The sequence below is a fragment of the Diabrotica virgifera genome, chromosome 8 (genome assembly GCF_917563875.1).
Source record: "Diabrotica virgifera virgifera chromosome 8, PGI_DIABVI_V3a".
Taxonomy (NCBI): Eukaryota; Metazoa; Arthropoda; class Insecta; order Coleoptera; family Chrysomelidae; genus Diabrotica; species Diabrotica virgifera.
Window position 1 is genome coordinate 218275341 of NC_065450.1, and position 22530 is coordinate 218297870.

General features: G+C 33.4%; 1 protein-coding gene across 1 annotated transcript in view; it reads left to right on the plus strand.

Moving 5' to 3' along the window:
- Nucleotides 1-1733: 1733 nt before the first annotated feature.
- LOC114336523 (juvenile hormone esterase) overlaps nucleotides 1734-22530 on the plus strand; it is a 41927-nt gene continuing 21130 nt past the window's right edge. The window contains exons 1-6 of the mRNA XM_050658000.1: nucleotides 1734-1855; nucleotides 4630-4803; nucleotides 9926-10051; nucleotides 14948-15101; nucleotides 19201-19386; nucleotides 19622-19812. Of these exons, the coding sequence (XP_050513957.1) occupies nucleotides 1802-1855; nucleotides 4630-4803; nucleotides 9926-10051; nucleotides 14948-15101; nucleotides 19201-19386; nucleotides 19622-19812 (885 nt within the window). The 5' untranslated portion in view covers nucleotides 1734-1801. The remainder of the gene's footprint in view (nucleotides 1856-4629; nucleotides 4804-9925; nucleotides 10052-14947; nucleotides 15102-19200; nucleotides 19387-19621; nucleotides 19813-22530) is intronic.

Genomic DNA, 22530 nt, shown 5'->3' on the forward strand with positions numbered 1-22530 from the left:
AAAACACATAATGCAAAACGTTTTTGTTTTTTATTATTAACTTTATATTTTGACTCTATTTTATAATGACCGGTAAAAAATACCGGGAGTCTGTAGTTACGTGATAATATTGGGATGTCTGTAGTTAAGGGTTAAAAAGACAACCACATGCAACGGTGACAGTAAAACTCTCGCGTTAGAGATTCCATAGTAAAATCACGAGGAAAAATGAAATGGTTAATAAAATCATTTTTTAGATAAATGGTGGCTTATTTCCCATTTAGAATAGCTAAGAGCATAGAGTAGCACGTCATCAATATAACTTCGGGAGATAGCATCATACCATTTTTCATAAGGTCTCTGAAATTTTGGCAACAGGGGAAAACAAAAGAGGGTAAGTAGATGAAATCAGGAAAGAAGTTGAGAAGAAAGGATTGACATTGGAAAGTGCAAGAAACCTAACACAAGATCGGAAAGCATGAAGACTACAATGCCGAACTCAACTCCACCAGACTTACACCTAAAGGTATAAAGGCTTAGGACTAAGTAAGTCTCCTTCTTCTTCTTCTTCTTTCTACTGCCTGTCCATTGCCATCAATTCTTCCCCAGACGATGAGTTCCAACATTCTCGCCAAACTTTTTTTGGTCTACCCTGTGGTCTTTGACCTACTGGGTTATTAGCATTTGCGCTATTAACGAGTCTGCTATCCTCCATTCTCTTTATATGTTTGTTCCAATATCTTGGTCTCTGTCTGACTCACCTTCCTATGTCCTGTATTCCACAGTTTTGTCTGATGTCTTCATTTCTTATTCTGTCACGTAGAATGTTGCCTTGTATACTTTTTAGTGTTCTCATTTCAACTGTTCTCATCATTTGTAACGTTCTATTTGTGTCTGGTTCTGTTTCTGCCGCATCTGTTATAATAGATCTTATTGTTGTTTTATATATTTTGACTTTGCTTTCAGTATTTAGATATTTGTTCTTACATTCGATTTCTTTCAGACATTCTAGCTGCTTTCATTGTTTCTTCTCTGGTCTCTGACCTCTTTTAAGAGATTTCCATAGCTTGTTATTTCCGATCCGCATAGCGAAGATATTTGAAGTAACTTACCTGTTCCACAGTTTTGGAGTCAATTTCTAATTTGCATCTTATCGGTTCTTTGGAAATTACTAGGCACTTAGTCATCTCGGCGTTGATGAGCATATTTAGTTCTTTAGCTTTAGTACTAAATACATGCAGTAGCCTTTAAAGATTGTCTTCAGAATCAGCGTAGCAAACGACTCTAAAGAATGTGTAACCCAACTTAAATTAAGCTGTTCTGGGAAGGTTTCCTATTATTTTGTCAAATATTAAATTAAATATGAAAGGGCTCAGTGAATCGCCTTGACGGATTCCTGTGTTTATAACTATGTCCTCTATTGTCAAATGTCCTACTCTTATTTTTGTTTTACATTGTTTGTAAATATCGTGTACTAGGTTAATTAGCCTGTGGTTTAGCCCTTTTCCCCCTTTTTTACTAAGTAAGTGAGTAGAAATAAAAATCGACCAGTTTTAATATTTATTTCCAAAATCGCCCATTCCTGAAAAAATATGCCGAATCCTGAAATATCCCGAAAATATTAATTCCAACCTTATGCTTTATGTTCTCACTGTATATTATGATTTTTAAAATATATTTATCAAAATCCATGAAGTGGTTCATTGAGTATTTTAAAAAATAATGTTGATTATTTTGATTTGAAGAGGGTTATGATTAAACTCTAGTTGAAATTTCATATAAAACAAATGAGTGCAGGACGAATTAGTCAAATAGCAGCATCATGCATTTAAGATTAGCAGTTTTTTGTTCTTTGTTATATTTTACGAACAAAGGGGTAAGTTTTGTTTTATTTTTATAGTAAAATATTTAAGCATCTAAAAAATGTAAAAGTTTATGGGAAATACAAATTTAAATATAAAACCAAAAATGAATAACCATTTTCAATTTCGTTGCAACACGAAACTACAGCCGCATCATTATTCCAGTTCAATCAGAGAGTGCTGCAAGCACCTCTACCGGTTTCGAAACTTATTAGTCTCTCATCAGGAGGCACATATGCTGCTCTCTCTGACCCAACTAGGAAGAACCCCGGCGTGCAGTCACGGATTGCAACGAACGAAATGGCAAGGATGCCCTAGCGGTAACTGCTATCAAAAAACTAAGTTTTCAATCTAATAGCACATAAAACAACATCCAAAAATGTTATTCTACATCGTACCAGACTGAAAACAATGGGAACCTTCTCTGGTAACACTTCCGAGGCTTCTACAATTTGCAAGCCATAACATATGCTGAGACTATAGCGAATTTTACAATTTATAATTCACGTCCCATCTGCTCAGCACGGTAAAGTTCCAACGAGAATGGTTCCCTTCGTACTCCGGATTTTTTTTTTAATATAAAACTTCCCATAATCATCATATAAGTTGAGTCCAGGGTTCTTTACCCGTGCGTCATCATTTAAAGTCAGCTGTTCCCAACCTATTTTAGCTTGAGGCACAGTAACTTAAAAACTCGTTCAGTCACGGCACACTTGGGCAAACAAACTCTATAATGAGTGTTCCGTTGGTGGTTTACGGAAAAAATTAAATGAAATGACAATAAGTGTGAGACAACAAATAATAATATATTTATTTATTTTTGGTTAAAATGGCGTGCTTATATTTCGTAAGAGGGTTTGTTATTTTAGCGAGGGTGTGACTGAATTGCGTGCCCGCTGTGACGATACAGCCCGAGACCACAAACGCTATTATGTCATCATGTATGCGGTTCTACCATGTGGCCAGAAAAGGCGATAAATTACTAAATCTGGCGTTTTAGAAGCTGAGAACCTTTCTGTAGTTTTTAAGAAGTTCACATAAAGAGCGTGGCCAACCTGGCAATGTGTATTTCCCTGAAAAAGACATTAATTTTATACAATTTGGTTTTGTATTTTAGGAACGAAAAACACATGTGAATTTAACATGAGACGTATTCTTGCGTTTTAAGAAAAGTTTAAAATATTTAAAATTAGCAATTAAAAAAATAATAAATGAAGCGTCTCGCTTTAATTAGTATAATCATAATGTATTGATATGTGAATTTCACGGCACACCTACAGGGACCTCAGGGCACACCAGTGTGCCGCGGCACACTGGTTGGGAACCTCTGATTTAAAGCATACGAAATAAGTCGGAAATTTACTAAACGCAACGTCAAGTGACAGAAAGTGGGTACTAATCCGATCACTTGTTATAGTATAAAATTTGACGTTATCAAATAAGTAGAACGTCAAATGTACGTTTTGCTTTAAAATTTTGGTGCGTAATTACAGCCACATTTGAAGTAGGTAGCTTAATAAATTCTTTTAGTATTGGAGTTGTCACCTAAACTCTGCCATGTAAGGTTCTACTTACAATTTCCCAACCAATATGGTTGATGTCATTTGATGCCAGGGGTTAATCTGGAAATATTTTTAACATCCTTTAAAATCAGTTAATTTAATGTAACTCCAACTGTTTAATATCAATTTAAGGGTTTTACCCGTACATTTTGGTGGCTTAAAGCATGTAAACCTGTGATAACACTGATGATGGAATATTGATTCCGAAAACGTTTTGTTGTGATACAGCCCCTTTTTAGGGATTTTAAATATACCTTTTACAAGATAAGGTTTTTATCTTTTGTGATTTATGGTATACAGGCAGTACAGGAATTTTTTCCTTGTGATATTGATACTTTTAATATAATTAGCTAATAAATAAATAAAAAATTTATAAAAAAAATTAAATAATATATTTTCATTTTGTTATTTCATTCACTTTGGCTGAACCTTAAACACAGCCCCATTTCTTAACTGTGTCAATGAGGTTAGCTCTGTACGTTGTAAAAATTAATCGCAAAAAATACACTTACCTACCATAAAATTTTAAACTCCAATATAAAATTAGTTGTGAAAACAACTGTTTGTGTACTATACAACACTTCAAAATGGAAAAATTTGAAAAAAAAAGACACGGACACCCACAAAAGTAAACAAACCAGAAACGTCACAAATTGTACTTAAAATGTGAAAACATCCCCAATTGTCTTTTTTTGTATCTATCTATTTTCAATGTACCGAGTCTAGAGCGTTCATAAAAATATCATGTATTTTTTACTTAATAACAGGCGGTAGCTGGTTTGTCATTAGTTTCAGGCGTGGAAGAGAATGACGCTAGATAAAAAGTGTGAGTTTTATCTCGCCAGGTATTAATGACGCACGGGTAAACAATCGTGGACTCAAGGTAATTATTTTCCATCATAATAATTACCTAATCTTCCCAGTAATGAATTACATTACTGGACATGTACGCTATTGATTATGTTCAAAATAAGAGAGCTAAAAGCAACTACAACGTTAACGGGGTTTTATTGTTTCATATAGTCAATGGACCTCTAAATATGAAAAAACTGCGGAGTGCTACCATTTAAAGGGTTGCGTTTTTTAGAAAGGGGTGAATTAGTCTCTAGGCACAGGGTGCATTAGGGTGAGAAGTATGCACTTTTGGTACAAACACGTCTACAAAAAAATTGTTTCAGATTAAATTTACTTTCTTTAAAATTTTTTAATTTAAATTTCTTTTCTAGGTAATTGCATCCCTTTTAAGTGCAACACAGTCCGAAGACGATGATTTAATAGTTGAATTGGAGAATTTAGGCAAAATCCGTGGACATATTCTTCAAACTACCGAAGGAAAAAATTTCTACGCTTTTCAAGATATTCCCTATGGAGAATCCACAGCAGGAAATAACAGATTTAGGGTAAGCAATAATCATTACCTCATTATCAACATCACACAGCCAACTTTGTCCACTGTCACCTCAAGATGTCTTCACCCTTCTCTGATGGATCTTTCCATTTTTCGTTGTGCTACTTGTAATTTTCTTATTGATACTTTAGTCAATGTCAGTGTTTCAGCTCCATAAATGAGCACTGGTTAAATGCTTTTCTTTTTAGCTTTATTGGGATATTTTCCTTGAACACGTCTCTTAGATTGCCATACGCTGCTAGAATTATTACATAGTACTGAATAATAAACCTAGCAATATAATTTAGAATAACTAGGTACATTAGAGCTGTTTTTTTCTTCCTATAGTCGGTCGTCTGATTTGGACATCGTGCCACCTTGAATTTTCAATAATTTCTCTTAAACTGTCTCCATCTTTCTCTATCCTCTGCAACTCTAAAGCAAAGGTTTAGTGGAGCTCCGATCTGTTTTGTGGTCCACATACCTGTTGGTGATTTTCTCCGGGATCTCATTCCTTGCCCCGGATTCTCATTTCCATTCTTCTCTCTCTGTCGCTACAGTTATCCACCAAGAGCCCACGTGCTTCTTGATATCATCTGACCATCTCATTTCATTTGGAACCTTCCTCTGCTTTGTTTATCACAGTCTCCAATTTATAAGAATTTTGTTCCATCGGACAACAAGAAAAGAAATTGCTATGATATGGTCATGTTATGAGGATGTCAGAGGAAAGATGGCCAAAAAGATAATGGTAAAAATTACACACCTCTAAATACAACAAGAAGAGTAAGGCCTACAGAAACATGGAAGAAAGGCATAGAACAGTCTATGGCAAATAGAGCTATTGAAGAAAACGAATGGGTGGATAGAAAACGATGGCCAGTGAAATGTGGGATGCGAAGGAGACCGTAGGAACCCCACTGCTTAATATATATGTTCCATCGGTCTTCTTTTTGTCTTATAGTGTGTCCGGCAAATCTACATTTCAATTTTGCAATTTTGTCCATGTTTGCATTTGTGAACGTCCACGTTTGATAAGGGTAACGGAAGGGTATTTGCAATATTTTTCGCCAGCAAGACGTTTTAAACGCGACTATAGAGCAGCAGCATTGAGGTCTATATAGAAAAATGGAGAAAACCATCAAGTCGTTCTTTACAAGTATAAAATTCTCTATCAAGATGTGTCATTTCTCTTTGTCGATAACATCGTATAAATAACAGATCTGTCAATAATTGCAAATATAAACGAATGATGTCTCCTCGGTATCAATCTATACAAATATCTTTCCATATATACCTAATGTATAAAGAGATATTTATCATTATATTTAAAATTTTTCTTACTTAAAGCAACCGTGTATTTATGCCCCTCTAAAAAAACCTATTAAAGTATTTATCGCTAAAATGTTTTCAGTAAATAGAAGTACATACATACATACATAATCGATTGCCTCTTTTACCATTAGGTGTCGAGGATTCCTCCTTTATATAATACTCTCTGCTAATTTACGCCACTTCTTCCTATCTGCTGCTAAAACTTTTGCTTCTTGCCACGATGTTCCTCTTTTCTTAAGTATTTCGTTTACGCTAGTGTTCCAGCTTTTCCTTGGTCTGCCCCTCGTCCTTTTACCTACTGCTTTGGCCTCCCATGTCATTTTCACTTATCTGTCACTACGTATTCTTATCATGTGTCCAGCCCATTTTAACTTCTTTTCTTCAACTTTTTCGTTGAGGGATTTTACCTGTAATTCATGTCTTATATCTTCGTTTCTTCTTTTATCTAATCTTCTTGCTCCCACCACTTTTCTTAAGTATCTCATTTCTGTAGTTTGTAATATTTTTCTTTGTCTGTCATTGAGTACCCAGTTTTCTGCCCCATATATTGTAATTGGCATAGATACGGTTTTATATACTGTCATTTTAGTTTTTCTCGATATTTCTTTTTTGTTTAGGAAATTTTTATACAGTGAATAATAAGTTCTCGTTGCCAATTTTATTCTGTTTCCAATTTCATCTTCTTGTGTACCTTCGTTGTTTAACATTATTCCCAAATACTTAAAGAGGTCTACTTGCTCGATTGTTTGCCCTTCGATTTCAATATTTACATACAGTTGCTTCTTTGTTGGCTATTGTCATTACTTTAGTTTTCTCCATATTTATTATTAAGTTGTAGTTCACAGGCTTCAATTTTTATTTGCTGCAAATTTCTCTACCCTACAGCGCATTTTTTAGTTTTTTTCCAACACTTTTTAATAACTTCATCCATAACAGAAATAAATAACAGTGGGCTCAGCACTCCACCTTGTCTAACCCCGTAGTTGTTAGAAAATTCGCCTGAAATTAAGTTACTTGTCCTGACCTGGTTTTTTGTGTTGACATACAAACTCTTTATTACACTTACAAGTTCTTCATCTACTTCCTTGTTTATCAGCCTTTGCCATATTCCTTTTCTATTGACCATATCAAACGCTTTTTTCATATCTAAAAACGCCAGGTACAGGATATCGTTTTTTAACAGTGTTTTTTCAGTAATTTGCTGTAGTGTGAATATATGATCTTGTACGCTGTGTGATGGTCTAAATCCACTTTGTATATCTGCCAGTCGAGGCTCAACTATTTCTCGTAGTTTCTTTTCTAGAATGGTTTCGCAGATTTTCAACGCTGAGCAGAGAAGTGATATACCGCTATAATTACTGCACCCTTTAGTGTCTCCCTTTTTGTGCATAGGCTGTATTATTTAAATGTTCCAATCCTCTGGGATTTCTTTGTTTATCCACGCTAAATTTAGTAGGTCATGTAATTCTTGTTTACCTTGTTGTCCAAGATATTTCAATAATTCAACATATATTCCGTCGATCCCTGCTGCTTTACCAACTTTTAGTTTTTCTAGTGCATCTTCAACTTCTTACATCTTTATTTTAGTTTCATGAACGTCTTCTTGCTCTTTTTCAGGTGTTTCATCTGCTATCTGTGTGCGATTCTCTGCTGTTGTATTTTCATTATTTAAAAGTTCCTTGAAATATTCTCCCCACCTTTCTATAATGAACTCATCCTCAGTTATTATATTGCCGTTTCTATCTTTTATCTGCTGTAGTTTAATTTCCGTTTTACTTCTGATATTCTTTAATACTCTATAAAATAATTTTGTATTTTGGGTACTATTTTCTTCCATAGTTCTTCCAAATTCTTCCCAGGCATTCTGCTTTTCTTGTTTTATCTTTACTTTAAGTTTGTTGCGCTGTTCCTGGTATTTATCGTATGTCTCTTGATTTCTTTTTTGTATGTACATTTTCCATAGCCTTTTCTCTTCTCTGACTTCTTTTTTAATATCGTTGTTCCACCAGCTTGTCTGCTTTTTATGAATATTTCTTCTGGATACCCGCAAATTTGCCCTGCTGTTTCTAATAGTATTGCCTTAAATCTGATCCACTTTTCTTCCACATTTCTACTTTGTTTTCTCTTTTCAATCCTTGCAAACTGTTTTTCCGTTTTCTCTATATACTCATTTCGTGTTTGCAAGATTCTCAGCTTATAGGTTCATACATAGCATAGTTTTTGTTTTGTATCTGTTTACGGTCCTCGACTTTGTTGTTATTCTTGAATACTCCTTCTAGTAGATAATGGTCACTACTTATCTCGTAGCTTCTTTTTACTCTGACATCTTTAACTTTACTCCTTTTTTCTCGAGAAACAATTATGAAGTCCATTATTGACTTTTCATTTCGCTCGGGCATTGCTCTTGTTATCTTGTGTATTTCTTTGTGCTCAAAAAAGTGTTGGCTATAACTAAATCATTATCTATACAAAACTCTGGCAATATTTTCCCATTTTTATTAATTGTGTGTTCTCCGTGCCTACCTATAGCTCCTTGCCATTTCATGTTTTCGTTTCCCACTCTAGCGTTGAAGTCTCCCAAAATTATGAGTGTTCCCTCATAATCTTCTACTGTCTGCTGTAGTTGTTCCCAAAATTGATTTTTGTCGTTAGCTTTATCATTTTCTCCAGGTGCGTATATTACAATCAAAGTTATAATATCGCTTTTACTACAATTCATTGATACTTTCAATAGTCTGTCATTGATGAACTCCCAATTTCTTATACATTTACTTTATCTTTGGATATCAAACAGGCTACTCCTGCTCTGGCCCATTCAGTTTCCTTTACACCACTGTATATTAAGAGATTTCCATCTCCTATTATTTGTGTCCCTGTGTTCTATTTGTAGAATAGAAGTAATAATACAATATAGTGCTCTTTTATTTAGGATTCAGGAAAGCTTCAAAAAAAGATGATATGTTATAAGTGGTATAATAATTGCGAATAATGTATGTTCATAGATTCTGTTTTAAATTCTGCGGTTAGTTTGAGCGATGTAAGATTATGGACAGTCTGCAACGATTACTTTTTAATTTGTTTTTGTTTGAAACTGTGAAGCTTTTGGGTTGGTATGCTAATCAGCTTGCTGTAAATAATGGGTCAATATTTATCATTTACAAATTATATTTTGATTAGATCAGACATCACCATTTTTTTGACAGTCGTTGTGCAATTGAGTATTTTACAGTACATTTACATCACAGTATTTCACATAACTAAAATATGCAAGAATTTTCGACATGATAATAATTTTTAATGTAATAATATACGTACGCTACCAATAGTTTTCATTTATACATGTTCAATTGATATATTTTAGATCTTAATTGATAAAAATTGATAACACTTGATACCTACTTGATTTGAATTTACGCACAATAATAATACAGTTTAAAAATAATTCTACTTATCTGAAATGTGTGAAATATATTAATTTAAATATTTTTTTTCTGGGAATGACTAACAAGGTGAATTAAAAATATTTTAGCTTTGTATTTTAGTTAGTACTACGTTACGATTAAGTGCAATGCAACTGTTTTAAAATAACGGTTGAAAAGTAGTTGGAAACCAGTCACTTAAAACAATAGTTTAGTTAAAAGACAACAAAAGCTATCTTAATGATTGGCTTAGTCAAAAATTTAAACAAATTTTAATTTAATTACTTATAGTAAGATTAGTAATAGGGCAGTTAGTTAAGTGCAATGCAAAAATGTCGAATCTCTGAATAATTTTATAAAAATATATATTGTGGTTTTCAGCCCCCCAAACCTCGTGCTCCTTGGGAAGGAATATTGAATGCAACAGAAAACAAAGTAGTTTGTCCACAATCACACAATCCAGATGCAGGTGAAGACTGCTTGGTTTTGAACGTTTATACACCAGTAGTAAGTTTACATATTTTATAAATTCATTCCATAGGCGAATCGACAGGTACACGAATGTAGATATCAGAAAAATAATGAGAGTTGATCAAATAATGGAAAAGATACCAAGAAAATCGACTAAGGTGGTATGGAAGTTTAGTGCGCAGTGTTAAGAACTCCATAGCAATACAATCAATGCGGCTAGTGAAGCTGCAACCAATGAAAAGACACGTGATGAAATAGAAAAAGCTGTTATATTCCAGTTCCTAGTTCCAGTTCAAGAAAAGAACCAGAAACCGAATCTAAGTTAGAAATTGAAGTTGAAAGTAAATTGGGCCCAGAATTCGGAAACAACAGGATTATGGAATACCATCACTGAATAAATATGAAAATTTTAGATTGGGAAAGATTCTTCATAATGTAAAAATCGTGATGGAAGTTTTTGAACATTAAAAATAAATTTTGAAGGCATTACAAGATTTTTTACACAATCTAGGTATGTTTTCCGAAAATATATCAGTGTAACAAAAATTAAAAGAGATTGGCTATATAATGTACTCTCTATCAAATGGAAATTTTTACTGCTTTCCATGTATTCTTTTTGGCGAACATGGCGAACACTCATCGGCAGGCAGCATCTTCATGGTCGAAGTGACAGCTCTTTGGAAATTTAATTTAATCAAGAACGAGATTACTGGATTCAAGTTCTGAAAAGAGTAGTCTCTGTGGTTAAGTTTCTATCTTCTCGCGGATTAGCGTTTAGAAGTGATACAGAGATCCTTCGTTCACAAAATAATGGAAACTACTTGGACATTTTAGAGCTATTTGCAGAGTACGATCCTCTTTAAACTCTGACTTAGCTAAGTATGGCAAAATGTTACTTTAATACCTTCATACTTTTCTTCAAAGATCTGGGAAGAAATAATAGAAGTAATGGGAAAACACGTTTTGAATACTAAAGAAATTAAGCAAGCCAAATACTACTTCTTAAGTGTCGATTCAATACCAGATTTGTCTCATATTGACCAGTTGACTATTTATTAAGATATGTAAATCCAGCTGATGGTAAAGTATATGAGGGTTTTCTCACATTTATATATATATATATATATATATATAAGTAGCCATACTGGAGAAAATCTTTCTTTTGCTGTTTTAATCGTTTTAAACGAATGGCATTAATATAAACGACATTAAGGACAATCATTCAGCAAACATGTCAGGCAAATATAATTGTATCCAGGCTCATTTATCTAAGTTTAACAAACTTGCAATTTACATTCCTTTTGCCGCACACTCGCTTAATTTAGTTGGAGTAAGTGATGCTGAAAGTTGCGTTGGAGCAATATCGTATTTGGGGTTTGTTCAGTCTGTGTACAATTTTTTTTCAGCCGCTACCAACCGTTGGAAAGTTATGATCAAATGCTTAAATGAAACTCCACTAAGCGATCCCATTCGCAACGATCTAGTCATTAAAATAATACGCAGCATTAGATGGAATGCAAGGGCTAACGCAACAAGAGCTTTGTCTAAAGGTTACGTCTTTAAATCTGCTGTGCATTCCCTTGCTGAAAACGCTAATCAAAAGGATGAACCAGTTCAAGAGGCTAAGTGCTTGTTGCAAGAAATGTCAAGAAAAGAAACATTCGTAATGAATGAGTTTTGGGTAACAATTTTAGAACGCATCAACGCTGTCAGTAAATCATTACAGAGAGAAGTGATTGAACTTAAAACTGCAGATGGAGAATGGAGATGGAGGGGTAAAGCGAGGTGGTTTTGAAGAGAGAAGGCGGAGGCCTTAAGGGGCCTCATAGCTTGGGTTGCCTATAGGCCTCAAGATCCTTAATACGGGACTGTGCGTTGGTTCGACAGACTGCAGACAGAAATGTAGACCCTCAATTTCACACCAGATGACGTTCTGGATCGATCAGTATTACAAAGAACCCTTTTGCGCTAGGAAGGTCAACTTGTAAGAATCGATAATGACAGAATACTTAGTAGAACACTTTGTGGATCTATGGTAAGACGTCGGCCAGCAGGAAGACCAAGAAAGAAGTGAGAATCGATACTAAAGAGATATTGAGGGTGGATAACTGTCTGCCTGAACTGAATAATGAAAAAAAAAAAAAAAAAAAAAAAAAGGTCACGTGATAAAAGGAACAAATTATCAGCTCCTGCAGAATATCATGTATGGAAAGATTTTAGGAAAGCGTAGCATTGAAAGGAGACGACTGTCATGGCTCCGCAATCTCAGATAGTGGTTTAATTATTCGTCTAACCAGATTTTAGAGCAGCTGTGAACATAATTCAAATACTTATGAAGATAGCAGCCTTAGAAAGAAGACGGCACCTTGAGAAGAAGAATCCAAAAAATCAAGTAAGCAGAAGAACAAAATGCTTTTAAAGCTGGAAGATCCTGCATAGACAACACATTCTACTTGAGACAACTAGCTGAGAAAAAAGATCTGGTTACATATAGTTAACATCTCTCATTTTAATAATAGACCTGAATCCCGCGTAAGAAAGAAAAGTTAATTAATAGCAAGCTGAAAATCTGTTAATAGCTTAACGGTGTCTAGTCGGACAAACATTGATGCACGGGAACACTGGAACAGGGGAAGTTTTAACGGTGGAGCATGATAAACGTGTCGTCCTGACAAGTTTATGATGGTGAAAAATATCAAGTTGTTTTTAAGTTTATTCAATAGCCAACGTTATATAATATATGAAAAAATGTTTGTCCGACAAAAAGGTTGGGCATTTTAACGAGTCCGACACGTAGAACATGTCACATCACAGCAATTATGTTGGTGATGAATAGCAGTCTGATTTTTGCATGAGAGTTTAATGAAAGGTTAAAAAAGCAATTGGAAGTTCTGTCGGACAAAATTAGTGGGAAATTTTCCTAGTCGGACATCCTAAACATGTAAGATATAGACAAAAATGTTGGTGATAAATAGCAAGCTAATTTTGATTTGTTTATGTACAAATTATATTTTGTAACGCAAAAAGTTATATGTCGGACAAAAAGTTTGGGCAAATCGAAGGAAATCAATAAAAAAACATTTTTTCAGAATGACTTAGTCACATATTGATAAAGCTATTTTAGTTATATATTATTATTTATATTCACATATTTGCATGTGCATATATATACTATACATGCACACTCCAAAAACAGTGAGGTAAGTATCAATGCAAGTATATATTGCAAAACAATTATTTTTTTGGGTGGAGTTTGTTCTAGATATTCTCAAAATGATAATAAAAAATGTCAAAGAACATGTGAAAGCAATCTCTTAGGGTTTTCTAATTAGGCGCATCAGAAAGTACGGAAAATTTCCTACAAAAAACGTTGTATACATTTTTTTCCATACTCAAATCTTAACCATGTAAACGACATTGAAAAATGTGAAGAGTCTAAAACTTCGGTGCTTATAAGAATAGACGTAAATATGACACATTATGCTTAGAAGTATGTATTAGAAGGCTGCATTTGTCAGTGTGACACTTTGTGCTATACAAAGTAGTATTTGAAAGTACATGTTCTCTGAGTTTCTGTTTGCCACGTGTGTTGGAAATTAAAATTTACATTAACTATGGAGTGTTTTTGTGTCTATTTTTGAGTGTCAACAGTTTAAATTTTAAGTCGCCAAATCAAAAGTGAAACCATTCAACGGAACATTTTTGAGTAATTTTCGAACATTTTACAAAGTTAGTAAAATACTTGGTCATCAATTCAATGAGGTTTAGTTGCCAGATAATTGTGAAAATTCTATTGAATATCATTCTTCGTGCTATAATGCTTTGCTTGATTGCAAAATGGTACTTAAATAAATTATTACTAAAATTGTATAACGTAATTTTTCTCAACTTTCTACAAATGAAATATTAATGTAATTAATATGTCACATGGCTAGAAATAATTTGCTTCCAAAATAAATCGATTAGTTTAAATTTGAAGTTACGATTGCAATTTATTATGAATTATTGTCAAAAAAAGTGACAGTTTTTCTTAAATGGAAATGTATTCATAGACATAAGGGTAGACAGGGAATACAGTGCAAAAAGTCGATAGGTGGTCTATCTTTCTCTTTTAACAAAGCGATCCCGCGCATGTAACAGACAAAGATAGCTAGACCATTCAATCCATAATATAATTTGCCTGATCTACTATAAATGTATTACAGTGAGGTATCAAAATGATGTTGAGATAAATCGAAAAATATCGATTGTAATTGATTGCAGGAACTTTTGACATAGAATAATCAAATAATTTTGAAATTTCAAAAATTATTTTTTTAAATTGTCCGACTACAAAATCTACCCCTTATTTTTTTCCGACAACAGTCATTCTTGGTAAGGAATAATTTACTTAATTAAATTTCGTCTTTGTCGGAAAGCTATTTATCACCAGCATTTTTGTCTATATCTTACCTGTTTAGAATGTCCGACTACGAAAACTTCCCATTAATTTTGTCGGACAGAACTTCCAATTGCTTTTTTAACCTTTCATTAAACTCTCATGCAAAAATCAGACTGCTATTCATGACCAACATAATTCCTGTGATGTGACATGTTCTACGTGTCGGACTCGTTAAAATGCCCAACATCTTTGTCGGACAAACATTTTCTCATATATTACATAACGTTGGCTATCGAATAAACTTAAAAACAACTTGCTATTTTTCACAATCACAAACTTGTCAGTACGACACGTTTATCATGCTCCACAGTTAAAACTTCCCCTGTTCCAGTGTTCCCGTGCATCAAAGTTTGTCCGACTGGACACCGTTAAGCTATTAACAAATTTTCAGCTTGCTATTAATCAACTTTTCTTTCTTACGCGGGATCCAGGTCTATAAGTTTGATACTACTTTCTTATAAGCATCTTTTAATTAAATATTTGTTTTGTAGAAACCAAGTTCCGGAGCATTATTACCAGTATACTTTTTTATTCCTGGCGGAGCATTCGTCAGTTTGAGTGGCCAAATATCATATTTGGACCCAGAGTATTTGGTTGATTTTGATATAATCGTCGTGACATTCAACTATCGACTGGGATCATTTGGTAAGCATTTTATATTTATATTTCATTTTTTTTTTCGGAAGCCTTTTGTTGTTAGTTTTAACGACTACTTACATATCGGCTACGCATATTTATATCATACCTGAAAATTTTTCAGGTGATTCTTCTATGATAGCCTAATACAAAAATGCCGGTCTGGCTGGAGGGTAGCGGTTATTTTCACCACAAATCCCCCCCAAAATTAAAAAAAGGGTAAAAATTGTTATTATAAAAAATATCATTGACATGACTTTAAAGTAAATTTAAATATTCAAATATAAAGAAAATAAACAGGCCAGGCGAGTTGAGGGCGATTTTAACTCTACAAGATACTTGCATGGGCGCCCCAGGATTATTTTCAGGGGCTGAACTTCAGAAGATTTCATCTGAATATGTACATACTATTACGAGTATAAAATATACAACTATACATGCATAGCTATGTACACTCCTTCCGGACAGGGACGTGCAATTGTTTGTGTACATGCACGCGTAATTTGTTTAATCACCTGGCAGTTGGAAGTTTTCACCAAAAAAACCTGCCTTTTTTAGAATATTTATTTTTAATATTAAAAAATACCCTGTCAAAATAACAGTTGCACCTCCCTGTCCGGAAGGAATGTACATAGCTATGCATGTATAGTTTTATATTTTATACTCGTTAATAGTATGTACAGATTAAGATGAAATCTTCTGAAGTTCAGATGCACCCCTTGAAAATAATCCTAGGGCGCCCATGCAAGTATCTTGCAGAATTAAAATCACCCTCAAATCGCCTGGCCTGTTTATTATCTTTATATTTGAATATTTAAATTTAGTTTAAAGTCACGCCAATGTTTATTTTTTGTAATAACAATATTTACCCTATTTTTAACTTTGGGGGGGGGGGATTTTTGGGGAAAATAACCGCTACCCTCCAGCCAGACCGGCATTTTTGTATTACAGTCGAGGAAATGAAGCGTTTTGGCTCGCAATTTTTTCGTCCAGCATGGATTTACTTGAAATTTTCACAAAAGGTAGGAAATAGTCCAAGGATCATTTTCTATATCATGTTGCTGTACGCTAAAACCTTGGGGGTAGTTGCCACCCCATCTCGGGGGTGGGAATTTTTTGTTACATTTTAACCATGTAAGTCGATGTAAAAAGTATTTTTAGGAAAAAAATGTTTTTTACATTTTCTTCGTAAAACTAATATTTTTCGAGTTATTCGTGGTTGAAAGTAAGTTTTTCGACGGAAAAATCGACTTTTTTAGAGGGCTTTTTGAGAATAACTCGAAAAATATGCATTTAATAAAAAAACTGTAGATATCAAAATTGTATATTTTAGTAACACAAACGAAACTGTTTTTCTATAATATTTTTGTGACTAATACAAACCGAGATACGGCATGTTAAGAGGAAACAGTAGCGATCAACAGGTAGCGAAAACGCGTTCCAAGATTGCGGCTGTAATTTTGAATATTTTTTTGAGATATTTGGCACATGTATTCGTAATATAATAAAGAATGGCGGTACATAGCCCAATTTGAAAAATATATTGATATGTGGAAATTACTCTGTAATTAAATACAATATTAAAAAAACGAGCCTGTACCGCCATTAAGAATAACAAAAAAATACACTTTCTTCAAATAAACTTTTTTTCCGATGCCTAGATTTTGTGTCATTTTGAAACTACTAATGAAATAAAAAATTTTAGTAGTTCCAAAATGACACAAAATCTAGGCATCGGATAAAAAAGTTTATTTGAAGAAAGTGTATTTTTTTGTTCTTCTTAATGGCGGTACAGGCTCGTTTTTTTAATATTGTACTTAATTACAGAGTAATTTCCACATATTAATATATTTTTCAAATTGGGCTCTGTACCGCCATTCTTTATTATATTAAGAATACGTGTGCCAAATATCTCGAAAAAATATTCAAAATTACAGCCGCAATCTTGGAACGCGTTTTTGCTACCTGTTGATCGCTACTGTTTCCTCTTAAAAGTTAGCTTTTTTCGTCAAATGCATAATTTGAAATAATCAAAGCCAAATAACGGGATAAGTTGGCATTTTTCCAGGAAAAACTTACATGATGTTTTTTCAAGCATACAATAAGATCTTGCAAAAAAATAATAAAAAGTTACTAGCATAAAAATTGAGCAATTTATGATCAAAAAAATGTTGGTACCTGTTTTTCTCTACGAAAAAAAAAAACAGTGAAAATAACCCCCTAACTACCTTTGTAACTAAAAATTGGTCTTCGCCTTTCTGTAATTCCTTTTATATTTATATTATTAATACACCCAAGAAGTTTGACCTATTTAAAAGGCCTAATTTTAGAAAAATTGGAGTTTAAAGAAAAATTGATTTTTTGAAATTTTGCATTTTTTATCATTTTCTTCAAAATATCTCCGAAAATACTGGAGATACGAAAAAAATGATAGACCACTAAATTGTAGCTTTTTTAATAGCTAAAATTTTCTTATACATAGATTTTCACTACAGTGAACAGTTAACGAGATATAGCTGTTTAAAACATATATTTACGAGCAAACATCCCCTTATTCGAGCCATTTAAACCCACCTCAATTAAAAATTAAGGGATTTTACAGAATTTAATTTACACAGTCTTATTACTCTTCAAAAATCCTACAAAACTGTTATTGAAAAAAATTTTTATCGACAAAAGCGAAGGAGCTATGTTTATAAAACTATTTTTTTTTCGAAAAATTCGAATAGTTTCCTTATAAAGCATTTTCAATGTATCTATATAATACCACAGAGCCGGTTAGTGTACTGGATGACTAAAAAACTATTTGTACGTGTATTTTTATATATTTGTAAATTCGTATTTTTGTGTAAATAAATGTTTTTGTAATTATTTAATTCTACTTTTTTTCTGTATAGATCTATTAAATTGTCTACTTATAAAAATTACAATGTTATTAAGGGTTGAAATATTATGATATTATATCCTAAAGCACAAAACAATCATTATTTAACCAGTCAAAACCAAATTTTACCTATATTAAAGTTTACAATGTTTTTATATAATTTTTGACCATAAGGGTAGTTTACACCCCTAAAAATAATCAACGCCCAATTCATATAGAATATGAAGTACAGGGTAAGATGATCCCAACCCCAAATTTTTATGTAAATTGATGCAAGCCGAAATTATTCTTTTAGGATAAGAAAACTTTTCATATATAGCTCCAACAAGGGTGGTTTTAAGGGTTGAAATATTGTGATATTAAATCTTAAAGCACAAAACAATCATTATGTAACTAATAAGAAGCAAATATTGACAATATTACAGTTTAAAATGTTATTTTATAATTTTTTACAATTAAGGGTGGTCTTCACCCTTAAAAAACCAAAAGCGTACAACGGCTTAATATAGAAAATGAACTAGAGGGTGAAATGAGCCTAATCCCAAATTTTTGTACAAATCGATGATGGACGAAAAAATTGCGAGATTTTGCCATTTTTCCAGCTTTATTTCCTCGACTATTAGGCTATCATGGAAGAGTCACCTGAAAAATTTCAGGTTGCCTAAAATACCTACTCAAAAATGTCTCACAGGTCTCGGACCATTACAGATACTAGCGTGTGTTGACACAGAGATTTGGACATCAAACAGATTTGGACATCAGAGTGTTGAAACCATCGAGCTTTTGTAGAGGCTATACATGTAAAGATGCTAACGGCTATTGACATTGCTTTTAAATATAGCTATCGCGTTGCTGGTTTGCGAAAATATATTGGGAGGATATGCAGTGTGGCAAAGCCAAATGGAATTAATTCAATATTTCGTGAATGAACGATATTGGAAATAAATCCTGAAACAGGTTGATTTTTATTTTTCAATTATGATTTTTTGGCATATATATCATACCAGTGACTTCATCTATCTGGGCGTGATGACGTAATCGATGATTTTTTTATTATTTTAGACGAGAATAGGGTCGTGTGCTAGCTTATTTGAAAGGTTATTGGTTAAAGGATTAGGTTAAAGTGGTTAGGTAGAAATGAACTTAGTAGAGTGAACTTTCTTCAACATCTTTTTCAATTTTTTTTATAGTGTGGAACCATTCTCATTCTTTGTTTACTTCTAGGATTTTTAACAACCCTTGATGAAAATATCCCCGGTAATTTAGGACTAAAGGATCAACTTTTGGCCCTTAAATGGACACATGATCATATCCATCAATTTGGAGGTGATTCTGACAAAATAACAGTAGGTGGACAAAGTGCTGGAAGTATGTCTGCTGGATTTCATTTGCTCAGTAGAGCAACTAAAGGTATGTTATAGAAATATACAAAATAGAAGGCTCATTGCCCTATGAAAAATATTTAAAAATATATATTAAAATGATACTTATAATAATCATCACAAGGTTTTCATTGTAAGATTTTCTTCTCCTTGTTCACACTTTCTCTCTATCTTCTCTATCTCTCTTTCTTTCATCTTCATAATTCCCTTTTTATAAATAAATAATTGATAAATATGTGTGTTGTTTTTTTTTTAATTTTCAGGCTTATATAGGGGAATTATTCAAGAAAGTGGCTCATCAATATCCAGTGTCTTTTATCCAACAAACGATAGAGAACTGGCATTTGAATTTGGTAAAGCCTTAAACAGTTCATTTACATCAACCGACTCAAGAGATTTGTTAGAACTGTTGCAACAAGCATCTTATTCAGATCTATTGGCTCTCAATAGTAAGGTAGGTATCCATTTTTATTCACTATTATTGCTATCACTACCAAAAATATTTGATTAAAATGTAATAAAATGTCCCTTTTAAGTATAGGTAGTAGGCTTCCAGTTATATTTTCATAAACTGAAACTTGTTTTGATCGATTAATTAAAATAGGCCTGGATCCCGCGTCCAAAAAAAAGTTTATTATTAGCAAGCTCAAAATTTGATAATGGCTTAACAGTGTCTAGTTGGACAAACTTTGATGCAAGGGAACACTGGAACAGAGGAAGTTTTAATTGTGGAACGTGATTTTAATTGTGGAACTTGTCATCCTGACTAGTTTATAATTGTGAAAACTAGCAGGTTGTTTTTAAGTTTATTCAATAGCAAACTTTATATAATATATGAAAAAATGTTTGTACGACAAATATGTTTGTGTATTTTAATAAGTCCAACACGTAGAACATGTCAAATGACAGGAATTATGTTGGTGATAAATAGCAGTCTGAATTTTGCAGGAGAGTTTGGAAGTTCTGTCCGACAAAATACATGGGACGTTTTCGTAGTTTGACGTTCGAAACCTGTAACTTGTTCCACAATTAAAACTTCCCCTGTTCCAGTGGTCCCGAACATCAAAGTTTGTCCGAATAGACACCGTTAATCTATTAACAAATTTTCAGCTTACTTATAGGTCTGGATCCCGCGTATGAAAAAAAAGTTGATTAATAGCAAGCTGAAAATTTGTTAATAGCTTAAGGGTGTCTAGTCGGATAAACTTTGACATATATGGGAAGACTGTAACAGGGGCAGTTTTAATTGTGAAACAGGTTAAAAAATTTGGAACCGTCAGACCACGAAAACGGCACATTTATTTTGTACGAGCGAACTGACTTAAACTCTCCGAACAGAGATTAAACTCTTATGCAAAAATCAGACTGCTATTTATCGCCTGTCATAATTCCTGTTATTTGACATATTCTACATGTTCTACTCATTAAAACGCCCATTTGGTGATAAATAGCAGTCTGATTTTTGCATGAGAGTTTAATCTCTGTTCGGAGAGTTTAAGTCTGTTCTGTCGGACAAAATACATGTGCTGTTTTCGTGGTCTGACCGTTCCAAATTTTTAACCTGTTCCTCAATTAAAACTTCCCCTGTTCCAGTGTTCCCATATATCAAAGTTTGTCCGACTAGACACCCTTAAGTTATTAACAAATTTTCAGCTTGCTATTATCAACTTTTTTTTCATACGCGGGATCCAGACCTATTCTTAATAAACTTTTTCCAGGCATATAATGCCAATATGCCATTTTTAAAAGTTTACCGACAATTTTCAATGACACCCTATTTATTTATAACGATTTTTGAACTTTCTTCTTCTCTTTTTCCCCTTTCTTTTACCCTGTCAAGGTGTCGGATTTGGTCTAGCTATTTTAATTTTCATTCACCCATAACTTTAATTCTTCTTTTTTTCATGCCATTATTTTCAATTGCCTCGAGTAATTTTTGTTAACTTTTCCCGAATCTACTACTTGCTGTATCCATTTTTTTTTGGCCTCTTTCTTTTTCTTTGTACGATGGTCTTGCTTCGTGGACTTTTCTTGTAACTCTGTTGGGTTGGATCCTAATCAGATGCCCATGCCGATTTTGTCTCTTTGCTATTTTATTCATTATTGGTTCTTGGTTGGCCATTCTCTTAGAGCTGCGTTGCTCAATTCATCCCATTTTGTCTTTACAACTATACATCCTAGGTCTCATCATTATTTTTTATAATTCTATTTAAAAAAAATATATAAAATTGCTTTTTCCGCTTCAAAACTACTTTTTGTAATAATTAGAGTAATTCTAAGAAGAAACTTATTCTTGAGATTTTTTCTATATATAATTATAATAAGCGAGTCTTGTACAGCTGACGCCGCTTCTCGCATCCTAATTTCCAGCGTTTTCTGTCGAAGCAATCTTCAGTTTTTAGATCTCTGGTGGTCATTGCATCTTCGACATCGCTCCAGGATCGTCTTGGTCTACCTCGTTTTCTTCTTGTGGGTGGAGTCCACTTTTCTATTTTTTTTTGGCCATCCACTTTCAGGCATTCTCTGAAGGTGTCCATACCAGTTGAGTTTTTAGCTTCGATTGTGTCTATTATATCTAGATCGATTTCCATTTCTCTCCTAATATCTTTGTTTCTCACTTTATCAAGTCTAGTGAACCGGCAACATCGTCTCCAATAGTTCACTTCCATGGCCTTAATTTTTGATTTATTTCTTTTGTTTATTTCCTACAATTCTTCTTCTACCTTGTGTTATCCTTTTCTTTATTTCCTCATCCACAGTATACCCTTTTTTTATTTTTCAGTTTCAGTACTGTTTATTTCGGGCTATACTGTATTTTTCCGCTCTATCGAAAATTACTTCCAGGTACGTATATTCACTCAGCTCCTATGGGTAGGTATTTAGTTTTTTCCACATTAATTTCCAAACCGCACTGGTCATATTCCTCCTTTAGTTTTCTTGTTATATACTCTAGATCGTCTTTATCATTAACTATGATTACTTGGTCATCAACAAATTGTAAGGTATATAAACAAATCTCTCCGAGGTCTATATGCCGTGACATTTATGTTTCCACTGGTTTAGTGATTTTGCAACATATATCTTGAACAACGTTGGTGAAATACAGCAGCCCTGGCGCAGACCCTTGTTAACGATGAACTTTTTAGATAGTGTGTTGCCAATTTTTACTTGT